Source organism: Trichomycterus rosablanca, chromosome 25 (genome assembly GCF_030014385.1).
Source record: "Trichomycterus rosablanca isolate fTriRos1 chromosome 25, fTriRos1.hap1, whole genome shotgun sequence".
Lineage (NCBI taxonomy): Eukaryota > Metazoa > Chordata > Actinopteri > Siluriformes > Trichomycteridae > Trichomycterus > Trichomycterus rosablanca.
In genome coordinates this window covers 17,625,852-17,648,439 of record NC_086012.1, presented here as the reverse complement: position 1 = coordinate 17,648,439, position 22,588 = coordinate 17,625,852, and the positions used below count along the sequence as shown (strand labels likewise).

The 22,588-nt window shown below is 43.5% G+C and overlaps 2 protein-coding genes across 2 annotated transcripts; both read left to right on the top strand.

Annotated features, from left to right (window-relative positions):
* The first annotated feature begins 8 nt into the window (after nt 1–8).
* evi5a (ecotropic viral integration site 5a) lies at nt 9–13,141 on the top strand. Its single transcript, XM_062987289.1, has 16 exons — nt 9–63; nt 1,586–1,685; nt 1,813–1,975; nt 2,109–2,333; nt 2,419–2,493; nt 3,113–3,238; nt 3,395–3,538; nt 4,269–4,358; nt 4,552–4,649; nt 5,666–5,726; nt 6,682–6,735; nt 6,813–6,932; nt 7,031–7,180; nt 7,323–7,442; nt 8,169–8,303; nt 12,868–13,141. The coding sequence occupies exons 1-16, from the start codon at nt 9–11 to the stop codon at nt 12,958–12,960; spliced, it is 1,809 nt and encodes a 602-aa protein (XP_062843359.1). The 3' UTR covers nt 12,961–13,141.
* A 3,268-nt stretch (nt 13,142–16,409) lies between these two features.
* gfi1aa (growth factor independent 1A transcription repressor a) lies at nt 16,410–22,341 on the top strand. The gene is given in 6 exon segments (XM_062987878.1): nt 16,410–16,570; nt 17,499–17,725; nt 17,940–18,347; nt 18,443–18,580; nt 19,317–19,482; nt 22,016–22,341. Coding segments are annotated over 6 exon segments (1,230 nt in total). The 5' UTR covers nt 16,410–16,458; the 3' UTR covers nt 22,195–22,341.
* The last annotated feature ends 247 nt before the right edge of the window (nt 22,342–22,588 follow it).

Here is a 22,588-nt window from a genome sequence, read left to right as displayed (position 1 = left end):
GTAAGATAATGGACACAAGGACAGGAGAAGCGCTCAGGAACTGGCAGCGGGCCCATGGAAGAGGTGACGAGAAGAAATTGACTGAAACAAAGAGATGGACAAATGGACTATGGGTGTGGTGAAGAATATTTAAGCCCCCGCCTGGAGACATTCGGGGCTGCTTTTCTCAACTTTTCCTGACGCTTGGTGGTTGGAGCTAGAGAGCCCTCAGCTGAGAACACACTTTTGATCCTCTCATCATATTGAATAAATAAGTAACTGTTAGTTGGTGATCAGAGTCTTTCCTTTCGTAAAAGAATACAACAGCAGCTACATAAACAACGATTGGCTGTTGTTATTACAGGGTGGGAGCCGGATAGGGACCTCATAACTGATGCAATTACGACCTCTGCTGGCTGGTTGATGGTGCCTGCACAGAGTCGATCAGGGTGTGTCTCTCTGTACACAAAGCTGATCCGCATAAAAATTCGCCTCATGCAGGTGAAAAGATGCAGTCAGATTCTGCACACTTGTGGGAGGGGGCGTTTGTCAGTCTCAGGTTCTCCTCAATCAGGAGAGGAAGCATAACGCAATTGGGTAAAAAAAGACTGGGGAAGGTTTATTCCTCTATCCAGGTGCTAGTACAGACAAGAGTCGTGATGCTTGTCTTCCTTGAGTTAGGAGTGGTGGATCAAGATGGTTTCCGCATGGACATGATTGGCTAATGTTCGAGGGGGGAGGATGGCCGAAACATCCTAGTCATTGGAAGGCACAGTGCCGGTCCCAAGCCCAGATAGAAGTAGAAGAGTTGCTTCAAAAAGGGCATCCAACGTCTGCTATGTGACCCCTAAGTACTGGAGTAGCCGAAATAAAAAATGATAAATGCTGAAACAGCTTGGGCTGTCTAAATACTTCTGTTCTGGATTAATACTAGGTTAAAATAGACAGCGTTCGGTATGACCATGGACTTGTTAAGGAAAATTGGTAAGCTGACCGTACAGGAAGCTTTTCTGACCGTTTGTTGATTACATTTTCATGTTTTGCTGCAAATGCACATTGTAAACACACGTTGTTGTAACTTTTCACTTCTCTAAACGGTGTGGTAACTCATGCAGAGCGGAAAAGTTCCACCCTGTTGTCAGTACAGTACACCAGAGCTTCCTTTTCATCTACCACAACCTATAAACACCAAATTCACCTTGACGCACCACATAAATAAAGCAGCCCTGACTGCTTCTGGTAAAGAATCGCTCTCTCAGGATGTTCTCCTGGCTAAATATTATCTTTAAGACTCCGTAATGAGAGGAAGTTACACGCTCAGGTTGTTTTATTTATTGGCTGAGCTTTTCTTGCAGAAGAACTTTGACCAGGTTGTGATGCTGAATGAACATGTGATCGTTGGATGATCTTGTGTTCCTGGTGTCTGAGAAGCAGGTGTAAAACCAAATCTGAACAAACCCGGACACAGAGGAGAGCTTCCAGAAGGTCCTTCACATACTGAGAGATCAACTCTGCAATGGTAAGAACGACATATTTCAGTTTAAAGTTGCATTTCTGTCGTGCGGAAATCTGATGCCCGTGAAAGTTTCGTTTTTCTGTCATACAGATCTGATGGCGTCTTTATCTGAGCCGCATCCTTCCCAGGATTCATCTCAGCCCAGCCCAGATGAGCAGAAGTTACTGGCCATGCTGGAGGAGCAAAACAGGTCCCGTGGTTTTTTTGTTTTTTGAATTGCAAGTGAAAACTGAAAAGTTCTGCCACATATATTTTTCATTGATTGCATTTTAAATAAATCTCATCAAGCTGAACTAATGACTTTCAATACCACACAGGTTACTTGAAACTGACAGCAAATCTTTGTACCCTGTACACGATGCCCTGCAAAGTCCAAGTTCCTCAAAAGTGTTCGTCTTTGAGGACGAATCCACCAGAACCTGGAGCTGCATCGTGAAGAACTGGGATGAGTGGAGCAAGAGGAAAGTAAAACGACTGAAGGTAACGGGCCTGCTGAAATGATCTTACGCTTATTGTTCTGATTCAAAAAATTATTCATTAAAAAATAATTACCACAACATAAGTACTTTAGCTGATTGGATGAAGCTTGTGATTACTCTCCGTCTTCCTCCAGGAGATGATCAGGAAGGGGATCCCTCATCATTACCAGGCTGTCATGTGGGAGATGCTTTGTGATGCCCAGAATTTGCCCGTAGGAGAGCAATACTCCAAACTGCTCATGAAGCCAAGTCCCTGTGAGAAAGTGATCCGAGGGGACCTGAGTCGAATTCTTCCCCTCCATCGTCTCTTTCAGGAGCTAAACAGTGACATGCAGGAGCGTCTCTTCAACGTCCTAAAGGTTAGATCTTCATGTGCTTTTAAATACAGTATATACGTATATCATCCATCAGTTCAAATAATACATGTGTTTTTTCTTCTTTCAGGCATATTCAGTTCTGGATCCAGAATTTGGTTATAATCAGGGAGGTGCATTTATAGCTGCACGGTTACTCATGCAGGTGAGAAATGCATTGTGCTCAGATACATCAAGGATTGATGTATCCGATTGTATCCCTCCGTCTTGCTGCTGGCCGTCCTCTTCCTCTTTTACCTTCAACTCTTCCGAGCGTCACTGATTTTACTAATGATCCGGTTCCTCTTATAATGTGCCCACAATACGAGCTCCATTTTGGTTAACTGGGCTTCCAGTGAGAGGTTTGATTTGGAGGAGGTGAAGGATCCGTTTGTTGGTCTTTGCTGTCCAAAACAAACGAGACCAACCCCACACTGGTGGAGAAGAGCTGCAGACTAGCACCCGCTCCCTCTGACACATGTCCAGTTGTTGACCACTTCTGTACATCAACCAACTGTGGATTATCACAATCACGGAAAGTTACAATCACGGAAAGTTCCAGGTTGAGGTTGTATTTTGAGTGACCGTGAGACACCCAATCCAACCTTCCCTTCCTCAGGCATGACCAGTGTCTACTGAGTGCCAGACCAGGTTGGTAGCTCAAACTCTTGGTGAGAGGCTGTTGTGCCACCCAAGCACTGATCACAGATAGTGATAGATTAGGGAACTGTCTAGGGAATTATTACAATAATGATGAACATAGATTTTTTTTTGTTGATCTGCAGACGGAGGAGGAAAAAGCGTTCTGTGTCTTTGTGAGGTTGATGCAGGACTTCAGGATGAGAGAGCTCTACAGGTCATGTCGATTTGAACTGGAACGCTGTCTGTACCAGTTTGAAGGTCTGATCCAGGTCAGAAGCTTTGATCTCACTTAAAAACCGTTTTAATTCGTTTGATTTGCAGACATCAGATCTGAGATTTGAACCATGCTGCTTGCATGTTCCCTTTGAGCTCAATCATGACTGCCGGATCCTTTACTCCGTGTAGTTTTTGTCTCTGTTATCCAGGAGCAGCTTCCGGTTCTTCATTCTCACTTCCAGACTCAGGCTTTTCACGCCTCCATGTTCTCCTCATCCTGGTTCCTCACCGTCTTCCTCTCGTTCCTGCCTTCAGCCGCAGCCTGCAGGGTGTTCGACATCTTCATGTGTGAGGTAAAGCATTTTGTAAAGTGCAGTAAAAAGAAAAGATATAGGGGCAAAATAAACTATTAATAACAGGTGAGGAGATCAGGATGGAAGGAGGATTCTCCAAAGGTTTAGCCTTCTCAAGCATCGCTTTGACTTTAGTTATGAAGTTTGGCACAATCAATTTCAAAAGAATGTTTATCAATGTTTTATCATCAAGCTCTCAGAAGACACTGCATTAGAAACCATCAAGCTACTGAGATTAATTACAGCCACATTAAATTGGAAGTTCTTCGGAAAATCGTTGTCACGTAATACAGTATACCGCTGCATTAAGTCCTACATTAGTCTCAGGAACAACACTGAGCTCTCTGGGCTGAAGTTCACATTTTAGATGGACTGAAAGACACTGGAACTGTGTGCTGTGGCCAGATAAGTCCATGTTCTAGCCCATAAGCTGTTGAGCAGCTAAAATGAGCGTGTGAGATAAAGAGAGGGCGTGAGAGAGACACCCAAGGTCAAAAGTTTACATACACGCAGGGACCATGTCACTGCTGTCTTGGAATTTAATTCAGAATTTCTGAGACTGACTGGAAAATAAACATCTTTGTCCAAAAACAAACAAATAAATACAGACAAATTCACAGCCGTAATAAGGTTTCATATGTTTATAGTCAGTTCCCTGAAACTCTGGAAATGGTGTATGATGAGTAGAGACCTGACTTAACTCAACTCAGACTCCCATGTGTTTCTTTAGGGTCTGGAGATCGTCTTCCGTGTAGGAATAGCCATTCTCCAGTTGGCCGAGACTGAACTTCTGAAGTGTGATGCTGAGGGGATGGTGCAGGTAAAACCTAAACCGTGTAGCAATGATTCTGCACATCCCAAAGATTCACAATAAATAAAAATGAGTGAACATTTTTTTTTTAGATCTGCATCGTTAGGTTTTTAGTCTTGGATCACATGACCATTCACCAATTTTAATATGAGCTTGTTCTATTAAGTCTGTATGAAAGTCTAAGCAGTAATTGTGGTTCCAGTTCCTGGAGAACGTTGCTCCACAGCAGATGGAAAGTGACCCTGACCAGATGATCACCACTGCATATCAGATAAAGTTTGACTCCAAGAGAATGAAGAAGTGAGTACGATGCTGGCTGATCACTGCAGTGTCTGAATTTGCACCGTGGGCAGGAACCGGGTTTGTGTAGGTTTCCTCAGGGTAATCCAGTCCCTTCCCACCTCGCCAAAAGATTTAGGAGGTGGATCAGCTATTCTAAAATGCTCCTGAGAGTGAGTACATGAGTGAATGTGTAGGTCTGTGTAGCCCTGTAATAGACTGGTGCCCTGCTTTTGCACACAGGTGGCACATGACCAGAATTTGTTAAGTATTAAGGGGTCATCACAGCAGATCTGGTCGACAGTCTAGACAGTTTTTATGCCGGATTCCCTTTCTGACGACCAGCACTGAGAGTGCACTGACAAGTGTGACTCCCAATAGTTTCAGCCACCCCCTTTTGGACACTAGCTAATCATATATGTGGAGCTGCCTGTCTGGTCGGTAGCACCACTGAGATTCGAGCCCTGGATCCCCAGATATCAGCAGTAGTGTGCTCGGTACTTTACTGCTGCGCCACCTGAGCATCCTTGACAGATGTCGGTCCTAAGTACCTGAATTTAATTCTTTGTAGGTTTCTCTGTGTTGCAGTTTTCTCTCCCCTCCCAAAACATGCAGTAAGTAGATTGGCTGCTTCAAATTGCTCCTAAGTGTGAGTTATTGAATCAAATTTCTATTTGTTGCCCTGTGATAAACTGGCACCCTGTACTGGGTGTTTTTGTATCTTGTGGAAGTGCCAAAAATGAAAATCTATTTGAATGAATGAGGGTTTTGTCACAACACATTTTATAATCTATAATGTGATCATAGAATTAATTCTTAATTAATGGATCGACTAAAAGTAAAACATTCTCAGTTTGCATCGATGGCTCATGGTGGACCAGACAAGAAACATCACTTTATGTAATCAGATACTAATCCAGCATTACAATATGCTGAATATATTGTATGTTATTATTTTAAATATCTCTAGTTTGTGGTCACAGGGTTTTTCCTGAATGTTTAATGCCATTTCAATCATTTTTTCTAAACATATTTAGGCTTGAAACCGAGTACATGTCAGTAAAACTACAGAAGATGGAAGAGCAGGAGGAAATCAAAGTAAGCTTCGTTTGTTTATTATGTTTAAATCAGTTTACTAATTATTTTATACAGTCAAATCAATTATTTTGGCACCCTTGGTAAAGATAGTTCAATAAAAAATATTAAAATTGCCCGTGTACTAGCAAACCTAGCCTAGCATAGCATTATACAGACACAGTTGGACGCTGCAACAACGGCATCTGCTGTCTGCTCAAGGTTACTGCACATACTCCAGTCTGAGCGTCTTGACACAGACAACTTCATATCTAATTTTATATCTCCTGGTACTTCATGGAGTCAATTATACCATGTATCATAACAAGGTTCCAGGAACATTTATAGAAGAAAAACCCACAAGATTCTCAATAATTCATTTATTTCTGTAGACAAAGTTAGGGAGACCAGATTGAGATGGTTTGGTCATGTGCGGAGGACGGAGCCACCAGAAAGTAAGAGGAGGTTTATGGATGCGGTGAGGGAGGATATGCTGGTGGACAGTGGATGGTACAAGATAGAGATGAATGATCCGAAAGAACATTGATAACAACTGATTTATCCTGATCAGGGTCACAGCGCATCCGGTTTTAATGTAAAACACTAAGCGTATGCAGGAATACCCTGGACTAGGCAAAGCTGTCATACAAATGCTGTCATCCATTGTAAGGCTTAGGTCATTCCACCCCCTCAGACATAGCCAATCCTGTTGGTGTAGATGCCCGACCTGGTACGACTGGGTTCTCGGTTCCTGAGTTTTTGACTGGAACCAGAACCTTAAAATTGGTTCCAGTGGTGCCCAACATGCTCAGGTTCATCGATGGTTTGTAAATTAAATGTCTCCTAATTAGTTTGTTGTTATAAATATTGATTTATAGACTTTCTAATGTGCTGAACTTCACCAAGGGTGTGAATAATCCTAAAACTGAAGGTCCTGAGGTAACTGAAGCCACTTTTGTTCTCTCGGTTTATTTTTTAGAAGTTAAACTCAAAGAACAAGCTTCTGCGACGCAGGATTGAGACCCTGGAGAAAGTGAGTGCCCCCTCCATAATAACAATTCTTCAGGGTAGTATGAGGACGCCACATTTCTGTTTCTCTCGCTCTGTTAGTGCTTCTCTGAGGATCTGGTGTTACGGCTCGGTCAGGAGCTCACACAGATGAGACTGAGCGAGGTGAAACAGCGTCACGTTCTGCAGCAGATGCAGATCCAGGTCCTGCTCATGGAGAAAGTGTGTGAGATTTCCAGATCCTTCACGAAGGTGCTGTAGGTCTGCTGAGACGCTGAGTTTTTTAACCGAGGGCCCGTGTGTGATCGTGTGTTGTTCAGAGCATCATGGTTCCTGGTGAGAACAGTGTCATGGATTTACAGGAGCAGCTGCTCAGTACCAGACTGATGGAAGCCGAAGCTCTGACGGGAATCGGAGATCTGAGACGTCACGTCGAGGAACTCGAAAGGAAATGGAAGGTTAGTGAGCAGGTTCTCCTTTGGGTGCTTTGGCAACCTCCCGTTTTTCAAAGGCACTTTATACAGGTTAAAGCGAACTGAAATGGGACTGGTGCGTGTCTAAACCAGGTTACAAGATCTGGTCAACCTAATTTGTGTCTGTCAGGCGCTGCAGAAGAACGGCGGCGCTGAACTGGATGGACGTGAGGAGCTGATGGCTGAAAAGCTGAGAGAGACGAACACCCACGCTGTACTGGTACAGAACCGTCACAGACTGCTCCAGCTACAGACGCAGGTTAGATACGTCCGGTTCCCTTCAACAAAGTAACGATTACTCTTCACTCAATACTCTCGTGGCCAGGAATTGATCTCTCTCTTGAGGAGAGTATGCGCCCCCTCAGACATGCTAGCAGCGTCTGACCGCTTCTTTTCACCTGCCAGGGGCCAGGCGGGGTGTTGCAGTGCGAAGAACCAGGCACTGCCACCCAGGTCAACCCCCCCCACGCAGTGACCAGTGAAGGTTATGGGCCTCACGCAGGGGCCCAATTGTAGCAACCAAGTCGAACCAGGAACCTTCTGATTACTAGACTTTATCTGTATGTATGTGTTGATCAAGTGTCCACAATTTGGGCTTCATGTGGCCACTGGTCTCTAAGAAGATTTGCATGTTCTCCTTAAGTCACACAGAGGTCATTATACAGTATTTTAATACTTCATTTTAATTTTATTATTTTATATTTTCATTTTAATAGAACAGTGGTAGCTCAGCAGTTAGGGTACTGGACTTGTAATCAGAAGGTTGCCGGTTCATGCCCCACCCTCAATTGCTCAAATTATGTTTTGAATAAAAGTGTCTGCTAAATACCGGAAGCATGCAGAAGTTGGATTGGCTGCTGGATGCCTGTACCACACTTAGTCCTGCTTTATGCCCAGTGTTCCCGGGTGGCACCGGAACCAGTCCGAAGCGTCCCGGAAGGTGCAACCGTCCTTTTTTATTTTTCCTTCTTTATTTTCCTGCTAGGACGTAATCTGCAGGAACCAGCTGAAGCGCCTCAGCGATCGAACACGCCTACAGAGGGAGCGTCTGCAGGAACTGAGCGCGCAAAACCAGCGCCTGAGCGCTTTACTGCCCCCCCGGACAGAGGAAGAGCGGCAGGTAACGGCACCGCCTGAACCCACCACGATTCCTTATTCCAGCTCACACAGGCGGGTAATTATGGGGTCATTCGTTCTGCTAACCGCCCGGCGGGTCGAGATCAAGATCGTGCAGGTGTAACGGGACAGGAAGTGGACAATGATGCAACGCGCTGAGGCCCAAGCTGCTGGGAGATGTGATAGTCACGAGCCAGTTACCTCACTGATAAGATCCTGAGATGCACTGTAGGGTCAGAAGTATTGGAACGCCCATTCTAAATTAAAGCAATAAGCCACGAGAGACCGTGCATTACTGTGATTTTAGCACGAGGATGACTTTTTTGGCACGACGCGAAGAGGAGTGCCTAAAACTTCTTTCCCCGTGCTAAAATCATAACAGTAATGCACGGTCTCGAGTGACTTATTGCTGTTATAAAACGGCGGTCAACAAAAAATATAATAAATACAACAATGTTTAATTCATAAATGTATTTATCGTGTATAAACTTACAATAAAGCATTCTTCCGCGACGCAAAATAGTTCGATTAACAGTGTTGCTAGGCAACATGAGGGCGAAAATAACATTAACTTTTTCGATTCAGTGGCGTATTAATATGGAATGATGTGAGGTGGTCCTAGGTGTGCGTTTATCGGGGATTTTACAACGGCTTCGAACGCGGCTCAGCCAATCAGATTTTAGGACCGGAACTATCCGTTTTATAATTTGAATTTTATGTATTTCAGCCACATAGTTGCTAACAGGTATAATAAATGTATTATATAAAGGAGACTACATGCTTCTGACTTGGCAGAAACAGTTTAGGGAAGGCCTTTCCTGAACAGAACCCTGAGCTCAACAGCTTTGTGTGTATTAATGCTCGTGATTTTGGAATGGACTGATGGGATGTTTGTCCTGAACGCAGGACTTGCTAATCTCATCATCGCAGCTAACAGCGAAAACTCAGAAAGCAGAAAAAGTGAAAACGTTTGTTGGATTTACGACCAGAAGCCCTCGGTCAACAGCGCGGCACCACAAATCACACGCCGGCGGGCGTGTTGAGAGCCCATTGTGCCAAAGACAAAGGGTCACGATGAGCAGGGCTGATGTGGTGGATAAGGGACGAGCCCCGTTTCCCAGAATGCCCCTGCCGCTCCACGCACCGCTGCCCTCCCCGCTATTCTTTCTACTGAGTGATTTATTACAGTGAGAAGTGAAGCCAGATGGCATGTTGGTGCAGGGCAACACGGGTCCTTACGAGCTGGGTTTGATCCTTGTTTTGCATGTTCTCCTCGTCTGGTGCTTTGGTTTCCTCCTGATCCTGCCCACTACTGCTGGAATCCAGAGTTCAAATCCCCAGCGGTGCTATCGACCGGTCGGACAGCTACGTACAGTTCCAAACAGTACAGAGTCAAAAGACAGGTTCACTATATGGCCAAAAGTATCTGGACGCCCGACCATGAGCTTGCTGGACATCCTGCATGAAAACAGAGTGACCCTTATGTGATCTTCTGAGCTAGAGCCACAGCCCCTCCTCTGAGAAGCTTCTCACAAGAGTTTGGAGTGTGTCTGTGGGAATTTGTGCCCGTTCAGTTAAAAGGTGACAGCATTTATATGGCTGGGCACTGATGTTGTTGTTCCGGTTCATCCCAAAGCTGTTGAGATCAGGGCTCTGTGCAGGACACTGGAGTTTCTTCAAGCTGGAATAGGAAGGGCCTTCCCTAAACTGTTGCTCCAAATTGTTAGGGCTGAAATACATGGATTTAGTAAAAAGAAGGGCTGTCCGAATACTTTTATCCATATAGTGTTTATTAAATATCAAAAACAGTAATTATTTTACTAGTTGTCGAGTTAATTGTAATAATACTATAATAATATTGTGTTCTTTAGTACATTTCCTTCTTATTAAGGTGTAAATAAACGTAAATAAACGTGATGACTGAGTTTGCAGGCTTTACTCCTCTGACTATGATTTACTGGAGGTTGTTTTGCACCCAGCTGAACGCCACAGCGCTCTTGGCCTTGTGGTTTTAGGTTTAGTGCCGTAAATCGTGGGGCGCGTTTCCCTCTCTGCCCTATCTCGCCCGAGCACGGGGCTTCGGCGGCTGAGCTGATTACACGCCGAGCTCGGTGGACCGCGGTGCACTGACACCGAATCAGAGAGGGAGGAACATGCTAAATTAAAACTAAAATAACGACATGACCAGCATTTAGCATAAGTCTGGATCCAGTTGAGGGGTTAGGGGCCTTGCTGAAGGGCCCAACAGTGGCAACATGGCAAATGTGGGGCTTGAACCAGCAACCTTCCAGTCACTACGCCTGTACTGTACTGGAGCATCTGATAAAATAAATATGAGAAATAAACTCTGATGTTCCTGTTGCTCAGATTTATCCCAATTGTCCTTACTTGCACTGTTGCTATAAAGCTCAAATCGTTTGCTGCTATAACAGCCCCAGCTCCTTGGCAAAAGTTTCCTTCGAACCCTGGATGTTGCTTTGACTCAACGTCCATTGTAAAAAGCACTATACAAATAGATTTGACTTGACTACTTGAACCTGGCTGAGCTACCACCGCCCTACTTCACATCCAGAACCATTTGGTACCGGTGCACTGTTGCTGCCTTAACAGTCTCTAAAAACGATAAACATGACTGCAGGGATCTACCTCCATTAGCCACAGTAGTACATTACTACTCCTGAGAGCTGGGTATCCAGGGTTCGAATCTCGGCAGTGCCATCAGCCAGACAGGTGTCTGCATTGACATGATTGGCTAATGCCTGACGATGGGGGCAAAACTGCCCAGCTAATGGGAGGTACACTTGTCAGTGCGCTCTAAGCGCAGGTCCCAGGCCCGAATAATAGAAATAGGAGAGTTGAGTCTGTTACCTCCATTAAGCCATAGTAGTACATTACTGTTGGGAGGTGCACTTGTCAGTGCGCTCTAAGTGCAGGTCCCAGGCCTGGATAGAAATAGGAGGGTTGAGTCTGATATGAGGACCAGATCCGCCACTAATGTTCCAGTTGCTCAGATTCATCATGAGCGCCCGGCAGTCAAGTTTCTTCACACCAGGCTTAGCAAAACATTGAGGCACTGCGTCACACTACACTGCTGGAATAATTTGCTGCCATAACAGCTCCAGCTCCAGAATACAACGCAGACACCTGTCCCCCTCGCATGCCCACACTTGGTTAAATTTTCCTTCAAACCTTTCAATTTCAGCTTGGACCGGATTCATCTTCGCTTGTTTGTTGATTGGAATAGTCGTAAATCTGATGTACATATAATGTAGGTCTTCTACTGCTCGCTACGTTTTCACAATGTGCAGACTATATGATCTATAAATGTAAACGCAGTTCCTCTCTCAGTCTGAGTCTGCAGTTCTTGCGGTCACGCTAAATGTAGCATCGTAAAGCGCAGAGCTGGGGGACTTCATTCTGGACTCTAGATGTTTTTTTCCATACACACGTACAATAAAAACGTAAACACTTGTTTTGTTATCGATTCTGTCCTAAGGTGAAGACTTTGCGCCCGTTCAGCTCCCCAAAACACCGATCTGGTTGGAGATAAAGTCTGAACCTGTGAGACGGATTTACGTGTGAAATCTGGTGGAGGGAAAAAGAACTAAGAGAACTATATGATATTTAGCTTCGTCTCTGGTTGACGTTTGACCTCCTTTACTGATCATACGTTGGCTAGAACATCTCACACGAGCAGCACGTCTGAAGGTTAATTAAAGAGCTTTAAAAAGTGTTTATCATTATAAAACCACTTCTCATGTGTAGAGGTTCAGGCCGTCTGTCTGACAGCACTGCTTTATCCGTCTGACACGAAAGGAAACAAAAAAAACCAACGAAACCTCAGGGTTTTATCGCGCTGTGTCTGCGTGCTGCTATTTCAATCGCGTTCTCTCTAAAGACATGAGATGTTAGCACACAGACTTAGGTGAGAAACCCAGCGGTGACCTCTTGCTGCAGTGATAGTGTCGCTTCACTACCAGTTCTGGTTTCCTGTTCAGTCGTCAGGTTTGCATTCTCTGAAGCGGTGGTCGCTTTGTTCTGACATACAGTAAAGACGTGGGTAAACGGGTTCAAGCTTTTCAATGAAACAAGACCGCCGGGGTTTATACAGTGTGCTTATAGTGTCTGTTAAATGTCCTGTAGGTTGTACTGGAGAGTGGGCATTGTATTTCCGTGAACAGGCACAAATTCCCACAGACATACTTCAAAGTCTTGCGAGAGGCTTTCTCAAAAGAACGGCTGTCGTTATAGCTAAAAAGATCACACAGACGTCACTGTTTCAATAGCATTTGTTTTTGAAACGAGATGCTCGACAAGCTCATAATTGGGTGTCTGAATACTTTTGGCCATATAGTGTATGCAGACACGTATCTAACCACTGAGTTCAGGTGTTTTAGCTACAGGCTTGTCTTCATTTGGAAACCGGAGCACCCGGACACAGGGAGAACATGCAACATCCACACAGAAAGTACAGAAAGGGAATCGAACCCAGGTCCTTCTTGCTGTGAGGTGACAGTGCCCACCTTTCACTGGTTGATGTTATTAATTATTGATTTTTGTTCTTGTAGATGTGGAGCTTTTCTGAGCAGAAGGAAAAGACGAGCTCATCATCTCCACCGCGCCCCTCCACATCTCCACGTGATGACCGAGTGGGCAGGTAGTCCTTCTGTCTCCGTGAGCGTCCCACAGTGGACCAACTAACCGGTCCACGTCTGTCCTGTATCAGAGACCCTGTGTAGATCCATCGACCTGTAACCTTTAAGCAATGTTCCAGATGTTCCAGTGGTGTTCACTGCTTATGGGATTTACACCTCATTAAATCTTCTCATCACTTTGCACTCAGAGCTGAATGGAAGGTTTCTGTGTTATTATTTTACTAAAAATGGTGTAAAATTCATCCACGACAGCATCTAACAGGTGTAATAAATATACATTATACGTACCGTATATTTATGCTTTCCAACTTCGCAGAAACAGTTTAAGGAAGGTCCTTTCCTGTTCCAAGATGAAGCAAAGCTCAGTTTAAAGAAACTCCAGTCCTGCACGGAGCACAGCTCTGGAATGAACCGGAACATCAACTGAGTCTTTCTAGACCAACATCTGGGCCCACCTTTTGACTGAATGGGCACAAATTCCCACAGACGTACTTCAAAGTCTGGTAAGCAGCCTTCTCAAAAGAGCGGCTGCTGTTCTAGCTGAAAAGTTTTTTTAATGAGATGTCCAACATGCTAATGGTCAAGTGTCCAAATACTTTTGGCCATGGCTGTCGCCTTTCAGCTTGTCATTCTCACCTGCTTCCAAAAAAACCTTTGGCCAGGCCCAAAATATAGACACAGCACCCCAACCCTCACCGAGCAATTTATCAGGTACATCCGTCTTCTACTTATATACTGTGTATTGATTATTTTAGAAGCTTAAACCTACCACACGTATGGACTTGTGAGTATCCAGTTACTGACTGTAGCTCCACTGTTGCCATACATGAAACTGGTCATTCCCTACATTCCCTTACTGGTCAGCTCATGTTTGGATGGTGTACCATTCTCAGTGGTGCAATGACAGTAAGATGGTAGTGACATAGTAGTGCATGTTGTGTAGCAGGGAATCGAACCCAGGCCCATGGAATCGCTACCCATCAAGGCCACAGCAATGAATTAAACATTTGGGGAAAGGTGTGCGTGTGTGTGGGCATGACCTGCCACCCATAGTAAGCATTGCACTTTTAAATAAAGTGACCAGCAAGTGCTGCTCAGTGTGTTCATCATTCAGCATGGATTAAAACTCACCCCAAGGTTGTAAATATTGGGCCGCAGTTCGTGCCCCAGTGGTTCCTGTGCAGAAATAAAACCCTGATTCTGATTCACCCAGGCGTGTCTACATAATAACACCAATCTATAACAGGACACGGCGCTGTTTATAGCGTTAATAGCGTTTACAGCGTTTAAATGATCCTTTTTTATAACCTTCACGCTTCCACCGGTGCGCACGCCGCTCCAGGAAGTTCAAGAGCCGCATATAAGAGTTTCGGTGAGAAGGTGGAGCAGCAGAATTCAGCAGGGGAGCTCAGAGAGAGAGCATCAGAGCTACAGGTGAGTCCACACACACACACACACACACACACACACACACACACACACGATGGATACGAGGGCGCACAAACTTGTGCAAAGTTGCGGTGCGCACTGGAGAGAAAATGCGTCTCTGCTCGGATGTGTGTTACTATTGTGCGATTTAAATCGATAACATCACATTTTAAAGCTCAGATCAGCTCATAATGAAACTTAACGAGTTCAGGTGGTTCTGTTACTGCTGCGAGTTTGCAAGGGCTCAATATAAAATAATAGAATAGAATAGAATACATGAAGTCTGGACACATGACGCAAAATGCATTTCATTAGAATATTAATCAATAACTTCTTCAATGTGTTTTCCTCTATTTCTGATGCAACGTGTGTGTGTGTGTGTGTTTTAGTAAACATAAACATATAGTTAGTTGTAGTTTTGGTTAGTGATATTTTCTATGTGCCCAGACTTTAGGGACACCCTGTATAATAGAAAGCTAAAATAAAATGATTTGAAAAGTGTGTTTAAATAAACAACAGGCTGTTAAATCAGGGGTTAAGATGCTGGATTAGTAATCATAAGGTTGTCGGTTCATGCCTTACCTCTGCCAGGTTGCCACTGTTGGACCCCTGAGCAAGGCCCTTAAAACCCTAAAACCCTTAATTGCTTTATTTAATCATAATTGTAAGTCGCTTTGGATCGAAAAGAGAGAAATAGAGAGTCAGGATTCAAACCCATAAGCTTACGATTGACAGGCCAAAACTCTCCCACTAGGCTACCCAATGTCCCTTCAATGCGTAATCAATGAATAATTAATTCTGCATTATTTTGTTTGTTGTTGCCTTTATGGTTGTAAACATTCTTATTATATTTTATTTTATATTAAATGTATATTTTTTTTACTGTTAAAATGAATCACTATTAAACGCTGGACTCTCTCCAGCTCTCCACAATCAGCGTCGCATCTGCTGCGCCCAGCTTTCTTCCCACACTGATTGAAATCTTTATCTTCCTGTCAGACCTTGAAACTTTGAAATCTGCAAAACAGAAATGATTTACGGAGGTCAGTTTTAGAAACGGTGTTTTAGTAAAAAACAAAAAAAATTCACAGATTTTTAAATTTATACACACTTTATACTTCTATCTATGGTGGAACCAAAAGTTTGTGGTGTATCGTAGAAGACCAGCTACACTGCCAGAATGTGTGTACATGTTTGACCCCGACTGTTCAAACCATCAATTGTTGTTTACCATTGATTTATCCTGGTCAGGGTTGTGCTGGGTGCGGTTTCACCAGAATCACTGGGTGCAATTCAGCAACACACCCATCACAAACTAGACACAGCCAATCAGGTCTGTAGGTAGAAGCCCGATCGGCCAATAGCATAGTGGTCTAGAGTAATTTACCACAAAATAAAATATACTATATGGCCAAAAGTATGTAGATATCTGACCATTTGCTTGTTGGACAAGTGCATTAATATAGAATTGCCCTCTCTTCCTTCCTCATTTTGCTTTTCTAACAGCCACCACTCCTCTGGGAAAACTTTCTATGGACAAAATGGACAAAAGTATCAGGACAGCCCTTCTTAATATTTAAATATGTACATTTAATAAACTTTTAACATAGTTTGGGTGACCTAGTAGTGTCATACAGTAGCCCAACTGATGCTGAAAATCTCTGGCTGTATTTTATGGTTGTGTTTGGTGGAGTGAACCTGCAACCTCTCAAACCTTTGTGGATATTTTTGAACAGAAATGAACTCTACTCTTGATCTTTGTTAAGGACAGGGCATAGGGCACACATGTGGCATCCCATTTGCAGTCTGTCGAATGCAGCGTAGCGTTTCTGCATCATTAATGTATGAAGTGATCCCTGTAATCCGATACCACAGGTGATACTGATAGTTTCAGCCGAGCCGAGATGTTCCTGGTCAGGTTACTGAACACCAGTGTGAGTCTGAAGGTTGTAATTTCAGTTCTCACTCACCTGTATGTTGTGCCAACACGTCACGTTGTGTTTTTTTCTCCCCCCTTCTCAAACCGATCCAGATCCAGATCTAGAGCGACCTCGACTTTTTGACGTGAGCGCGACCATGCCGAGATCTTTTCTGGTGAAGAGCAAGCGGGCGCACAGCTACCACCAACCACGCTGCCCGGAGGACGAGGAAATCCGACTGGACGCTCTGCTGACACACGTGTGTGCGGGTACGTCATGCAAAAACGGTCATCAGATACACAAACCAAGAAGGTCCTGGGTTCGATCCCCAGGCGGGGCGTTCTGGGTCCTTTCTGTGTGGAGTTTGCATGTTGTCCTAGTGTCTGTGGGTTTCCTCCGGGAGCTCCGGTTTCCTTCCACAGTCCAAAAACATGCAGTCAAGTTAATTGGAGATACTAAATTGCCCTATAGGTGAATGTGTGTGTGTGTGTGTGTTTGTGTGTGCGTGTGTGTCTGCCCTGCGATGGACTGGCGTCTCGTCCAGGGTGTTACTGTGTGCCTTGCGCCCATTGAAAAGCTGGGATAGGCTCCAGCACCCCCCCGCGACCCTTATTGGATAAGTGGATAAGAAAATGAAGGAATGAATGAATAAAATGTCATTCCAGTGATCTAGAGCATAGAAATATGAAGAGTTCAGTTCAGTACCATGACTTAAAAAAGGGCATAAATACGTAGGTTTAAGATGCTTATTATAAAATTGAACTAGAAATCGATGCTATGAGGGTTCTGCACTTTTTAAACTCTAATTATTAAGAATTATAAAAACAAACTCTTCTACTTTTCTACATCGTCTCTTTCCGATGAAATTTTCCAGCAGTGTACCAACTTTGTAATGCCATCAACACAAAACGGTTTTTGGTTGAGTTCGTAGCCACTGATGCGCCGCTGCTTTCACATCATCATCACATGAAAATCTTCTTCCCCTTAAAGCTTCGAGCTAAACCTGGACTATAAGCGTCTCTCAGTCTCTCAGACACGACTGAATACTCCTCTTCCCACCCTCACCATTTATAACCAAAATATAAAAGTGAGGAAACTCGTAGCTTACTCTCACCCAGGACAAAAACATTTACTGAGTTTGGTTACCTGTAAAACATGATCTTAACATCCTAATAAACAAATCTACTGTTTGTGCAGGGATCCACGGTGGGTCGGAGTACAGCCGGGACGTGGAGAAGAACGTGGGTAGATGTTCTCCTGAAGGAAGTGAGGTGTGCACCGCCGAACATGAGGCCCAACACTCGCCTCTGAGCTGTGAGGGCAGCGTTTGTGACCCGCCCGCTCGTTATACGGATACGATGAGACCCAGATCTTCATCTTCCTCTTCAGGTATGGATATGTGTTAGAGGCACAGGGGGTGGACGGTGCTACAACTAGATCCTTACTGGCTCATTGTGATGCTTTTCTGCCTTATAGTTCCTCAGCAGTGATTGGCTATAGATTAGGACTTCTTCATGCCCATATAAATTACATTACATTAAGGTACACTATATGGCCAAAAGTATTTGGACACCTGACCGTGAGCTTGTTGGACGTCCGTGTTGGACCATGACATACAACGTTTGACTTGAACTGCAGACAGAACCCTTTTCTAATTGTTTTACTCTTTAAACAGATTTGGACGATCATCGTTTATCACCACTGAACTTCCGCTCCTGCGCCTGGACCCAGTCAGGCCGGCCAGACCTCAGACGCCTCGTCGGGCCCTTCCACGTGGCTCCCGTGGCCCCTCAGACCCAATCATTAGGCATCTACGGAGCCACAGAGAGGACGGCCGAGGCCTTTTTCTCCCAGCAGTCCTGTTCTGAAGGGTTCTACAGGAAGGACTACACGGGCCTGACCAAAGACCTGCTGGAGCATCACACGAGGGAATATTACTCCAGCTTCAAGGTCATCACAAAGGTGCCCGGGATGGAAACCTACCCCGACGTGATGTGCACACAGATCCAACCAAACGACCTGTACAAATGTGTCAAGTGTATGAAGGTACTGCGAGTTCTACAGGACGTTGTGTGGTGATTATTAACGGTGACGTGGAAGGTTTCTGTGTATTGAAGATGTTTGTCTCTGACGTTACTCAGGTCTTTTCGACGCCCCACGGGCTGGAGGTTCACGCCCGGCGCTCACACAGCGGGACGAGACCTTTCGCCTGTGAACTGTGCGGGAAAACGTTTGGCCACGGCGTCAGTCTGGAGCAACACAAAGTCGTCCATTCACAGGTGAGTCACAATAATAATAATAATAATAATAATAATAATAATTAAAAAAATAATAATAATATAATAATAATAATAATATAATAATATAATAATAATAATATAATGATAATAATAATGATAATAATAATAATAACAATAATAATAATAATAATAGTAATAATAAGTTAATATAATAATAATAATAATAATAATATAATAATAATAATGATAATAATAATATAATGATAATAATATAATAATAATGATAATAAAAATAATATAATAATGATGATAATATAATAATAAAAATAAAATAATATATTAAAAAAATATATGATAATATAATAATAATAATAACAATAGTAATCATAATATAATAATAATAACAATAATAATAGTAGTAATAATAAAAATATAATAATAACATTAATAATAATATAATAATAATAATAACAATAATAATAATAATATAATAATAATAATAGTAGTAATAATAAAATATACTATAATAATAATAATAATATAATAATAATAATAACAATATAATAATAATAATAATATAATATGAAAATAATAACAGTAATAATAATAAAAAAATACTATTAATAAAATAATAGCAATATTAATAATAGTATTAACTAATAACGATGATAATAATAACTACAACAAAACTATTAACTTATGAAAATGAAATAAAACACACGCTGCATTAAGCTGTACGTCCAGAATGAAGGACAGATGTACTTGTTTTCAACAGGAGAGAATGTTCAGCTGCAAGATCTGTGGGAAAAGCTTCAAGAGGTCGTCCACTCTGTCCACCCATCTGCTCATCCACTCGGACACGCGGCCGTACCCCTGTCAGTACTGCGGCAAGAGGTTCCACCAGAAATCCGACATGAAGAAACACACCTTCATCCACACGGGTACGATACCAAAAATAACAGTGATCGAAAGTATCAGGACGCACGTTTTAATTCGTGAATTCATGCAAATCAGACACAGCGATCGCTCACAGGAGTGATACAGCAATCATATAAAGGAAATACAGTGTATCACAAAAGTGAGTACACCCCTCACATTTCTGCAGATATTTAAGTATATCTTTTCATGGGACAACACTGACAAAATGACACTTTGACACAATGAAAAGTAGTCTGTGTGCAGCTTATATAACAGTGTAAATTTATTCTTCCCTCAAAATAACTCAATATACAGCCATTAATGTCTAAACCACCGGCAACAAAAGTGAGTACACCCCTTAGTGAAAGTTCCTGAAGTGTCAATATTTTGTGTGGCCACCATTATTTCCCAGAACTGCCTTAACTCTCCTGGGCATGGAGTTTACCAGAGCTTCACAGGTTGCCACTGGAATGCTTTTCCACTCCTCCATGACGACATCACGGAGGTGGCGGATATTCGAGACTTTGCGCTCCTTCACCTTCCGCTTGAGGATGCCCCAAAGATGTTCTATTGGGTTTAGGTCTGGAGACATGCTTGGCCAGTCCATCACCTTTACCCTCAGCCTCTTCAATAAAGCAGTGGTCGTCTTAGAGGTGTGTTTGGGGTCATTATCATGCTGGAACACTGCCCTGCGACCCAGTTTCCGGAGGGAGGGGATCATGCTCTGCTTCAGTATTTCACAGTACATATTGGAGTTCATGTGTCCCTCAATGAAATGTAACTCCCCAACACCTGCTGCACTCATGCAGCCCCAGACCATGGCATTCCCACCACCATGCTTGACTGTAGGCATGACACACTTATCTTTGTACTCCTCACCTGATTGCCGCCACACATGCTTGAGACCATCTGAACCAAACAAATTAATCTTGGTCTCATCAGACCATAGGACATGGTTCCAGTAATCCATGTCCTTTGTTGACATGTCTTCAGCAAACTGTTTGCGGGCTTTCTTGTGTAGAGACTTCAGAAGAGGCTTCCTTCTGGGGTGACAGCCATGCAGACCAATTTGATGTAGTGTGCGGCGTATGGTCTGAGCACTGACAGGCTGACCCCCCACCTTTTCAATCTCTGCAGCAATGCTGACAGCACTCCTGCGCCTATCTTTCAAAGACAGCAGTTGGATGTGACGCTGAGCACGTGCACTCAGCTTCTTTGGACGACCAACGCGAGGTCTGTTCTGAGTGGACCCTGCTCTTTTAAAACGCTGGATGATCTTGGCCACTGTGCTGCAGCTCAGTTTCAGGGTGTTGGCAATCTTCTTGTAGCCTTGGCCATCTTCATGTAGCGCAACAATTCGTCTTTTAAGATCCTCAGAGAGTTCTTTGCCATGAGGTGCCATGTTGGAACTTTCAGTGACCAGTATGAGAGAGTGTGAGAGCTGTACTACTAAATTGAACACACCTGCTCCCTATGCACACCTGAGACCTAGTAACACTAACAAATCACATGACATTTTGGATGGAAAATGACAAGCAGTGCTCAATTTGGACATTTAGGGGTGTTGTCTCTTAGGGGTGTACTCACTTTTGTTGCCGGTGGTTTAGACATTAATGGCTGTATATGGAGTTATTTTGAGGGAAGAATAAATTTACACTGTTATATAAGCTGCACACAGACTACTTTTCATTGTGTCAAAGTGTCATTTTGTCAGTGTTGTCCCATGAAAAGATATACTTAAATATCTGCAGAAATGTGAGGGGTGTACTCACTTTTGTGATACACTGTATATGCTTGGAACTTTGCAGCAACAGTTTAGGGAAGGTCCTTTAATGTTCCAGCATGAAGAAAGCCTTGATTTTAAGAGACATGGAATTAACTGGAATGTCAATTGAGGCTTTCTTGACCAACATCAATGCCCAGCCATATACACACAGTCATAGTTTGACTGAATGGGCACTAATCCCCACAGACATACTTCAAAATCATGTGAGAAGCAGAAACGATCACATAGATGATTTCTTTTTTAATACTGTTTGTTTTGATGATGCTAATAAATCAAGTATATAAAGGACATTATATGCGTGCACCTATGCAGCAACAGTTTAGGGAAGGTCCTTTCTTGTTCCAGCATGACGAAAGGCTAGATTTAAAGAGACTCCAGCCACACAGCAGCTTTGGAATGAACTGGAATGTCAACTGAGGCTTTCTTGACCTGCATCAGTGCCCATCCGTTCAAATTCTGTCACCTTTTGACTGAATGGGCACAAATTCCCACAGACAGAAGATGAAACGATCACATTGATGATTAGCTCTTATTCATGTGTCTTATACAGTATATTATCTAAGCAATTGGAGGTTAAGGGCCTTGCTCAAGGGTCCAACAGTGGTGGGTCTGGTTGATTACTAATCCAGTACCTTCACCGCTAGGTTACAACTGCCCTTGTAATACTTTTGGCCACATAGTGTGTGTGTGTGTGTACGTGTGTGTAAAGTGAATCAGTATAAACGTAGAACATTATCACGTATCCTGACTTCTCTCCTCGTGATTTTCAGGTGAGAAGCCACATAAATGTCAGGTGTGTGGAAAAGCGTTCAGTCAGAGCTCCAACCTGATCACACACAGCCGCAAACACACCGGGTTCAAACCCTTCGGCTGCGGCTCGTGCGGCAAGGGCTTCCAGCGCAAAGTGGACCTGAGGAGGCACAAAGAGACGCAGCACGGACTGAAATGAGAGCCGGTCGTCTCGAACCTCGCGATGAAACACTAACACTACCGGCATGCAGAGCAGCAGATCCATGCAGATCCACACTGTACATCACCGTGGACTCATGACGTCACTTCAGATTTATTTATAAACTCTTCTGTTTGAATGTTTGTTTTTTTATTGTGTGACTTAATAAAAGTAAAAAATAAAAATCTAATTGTTATTTATACTGCAGCCAGACTTACCAAAAGTATTTGGACGCTTGACCGGAGCGACCTGTGTGTGATCTTTTCAGCTAGAACAGCAGCCGCTCTTGTGAGAAGGCTTCCCACAAGACTTTGTAGTATATCTGTGGGAATTTGTGCCCGTGCAGCCAAAAGACGAAAGCATTTGTACGGCTGGGTGCCGATTTTGGTGTTCC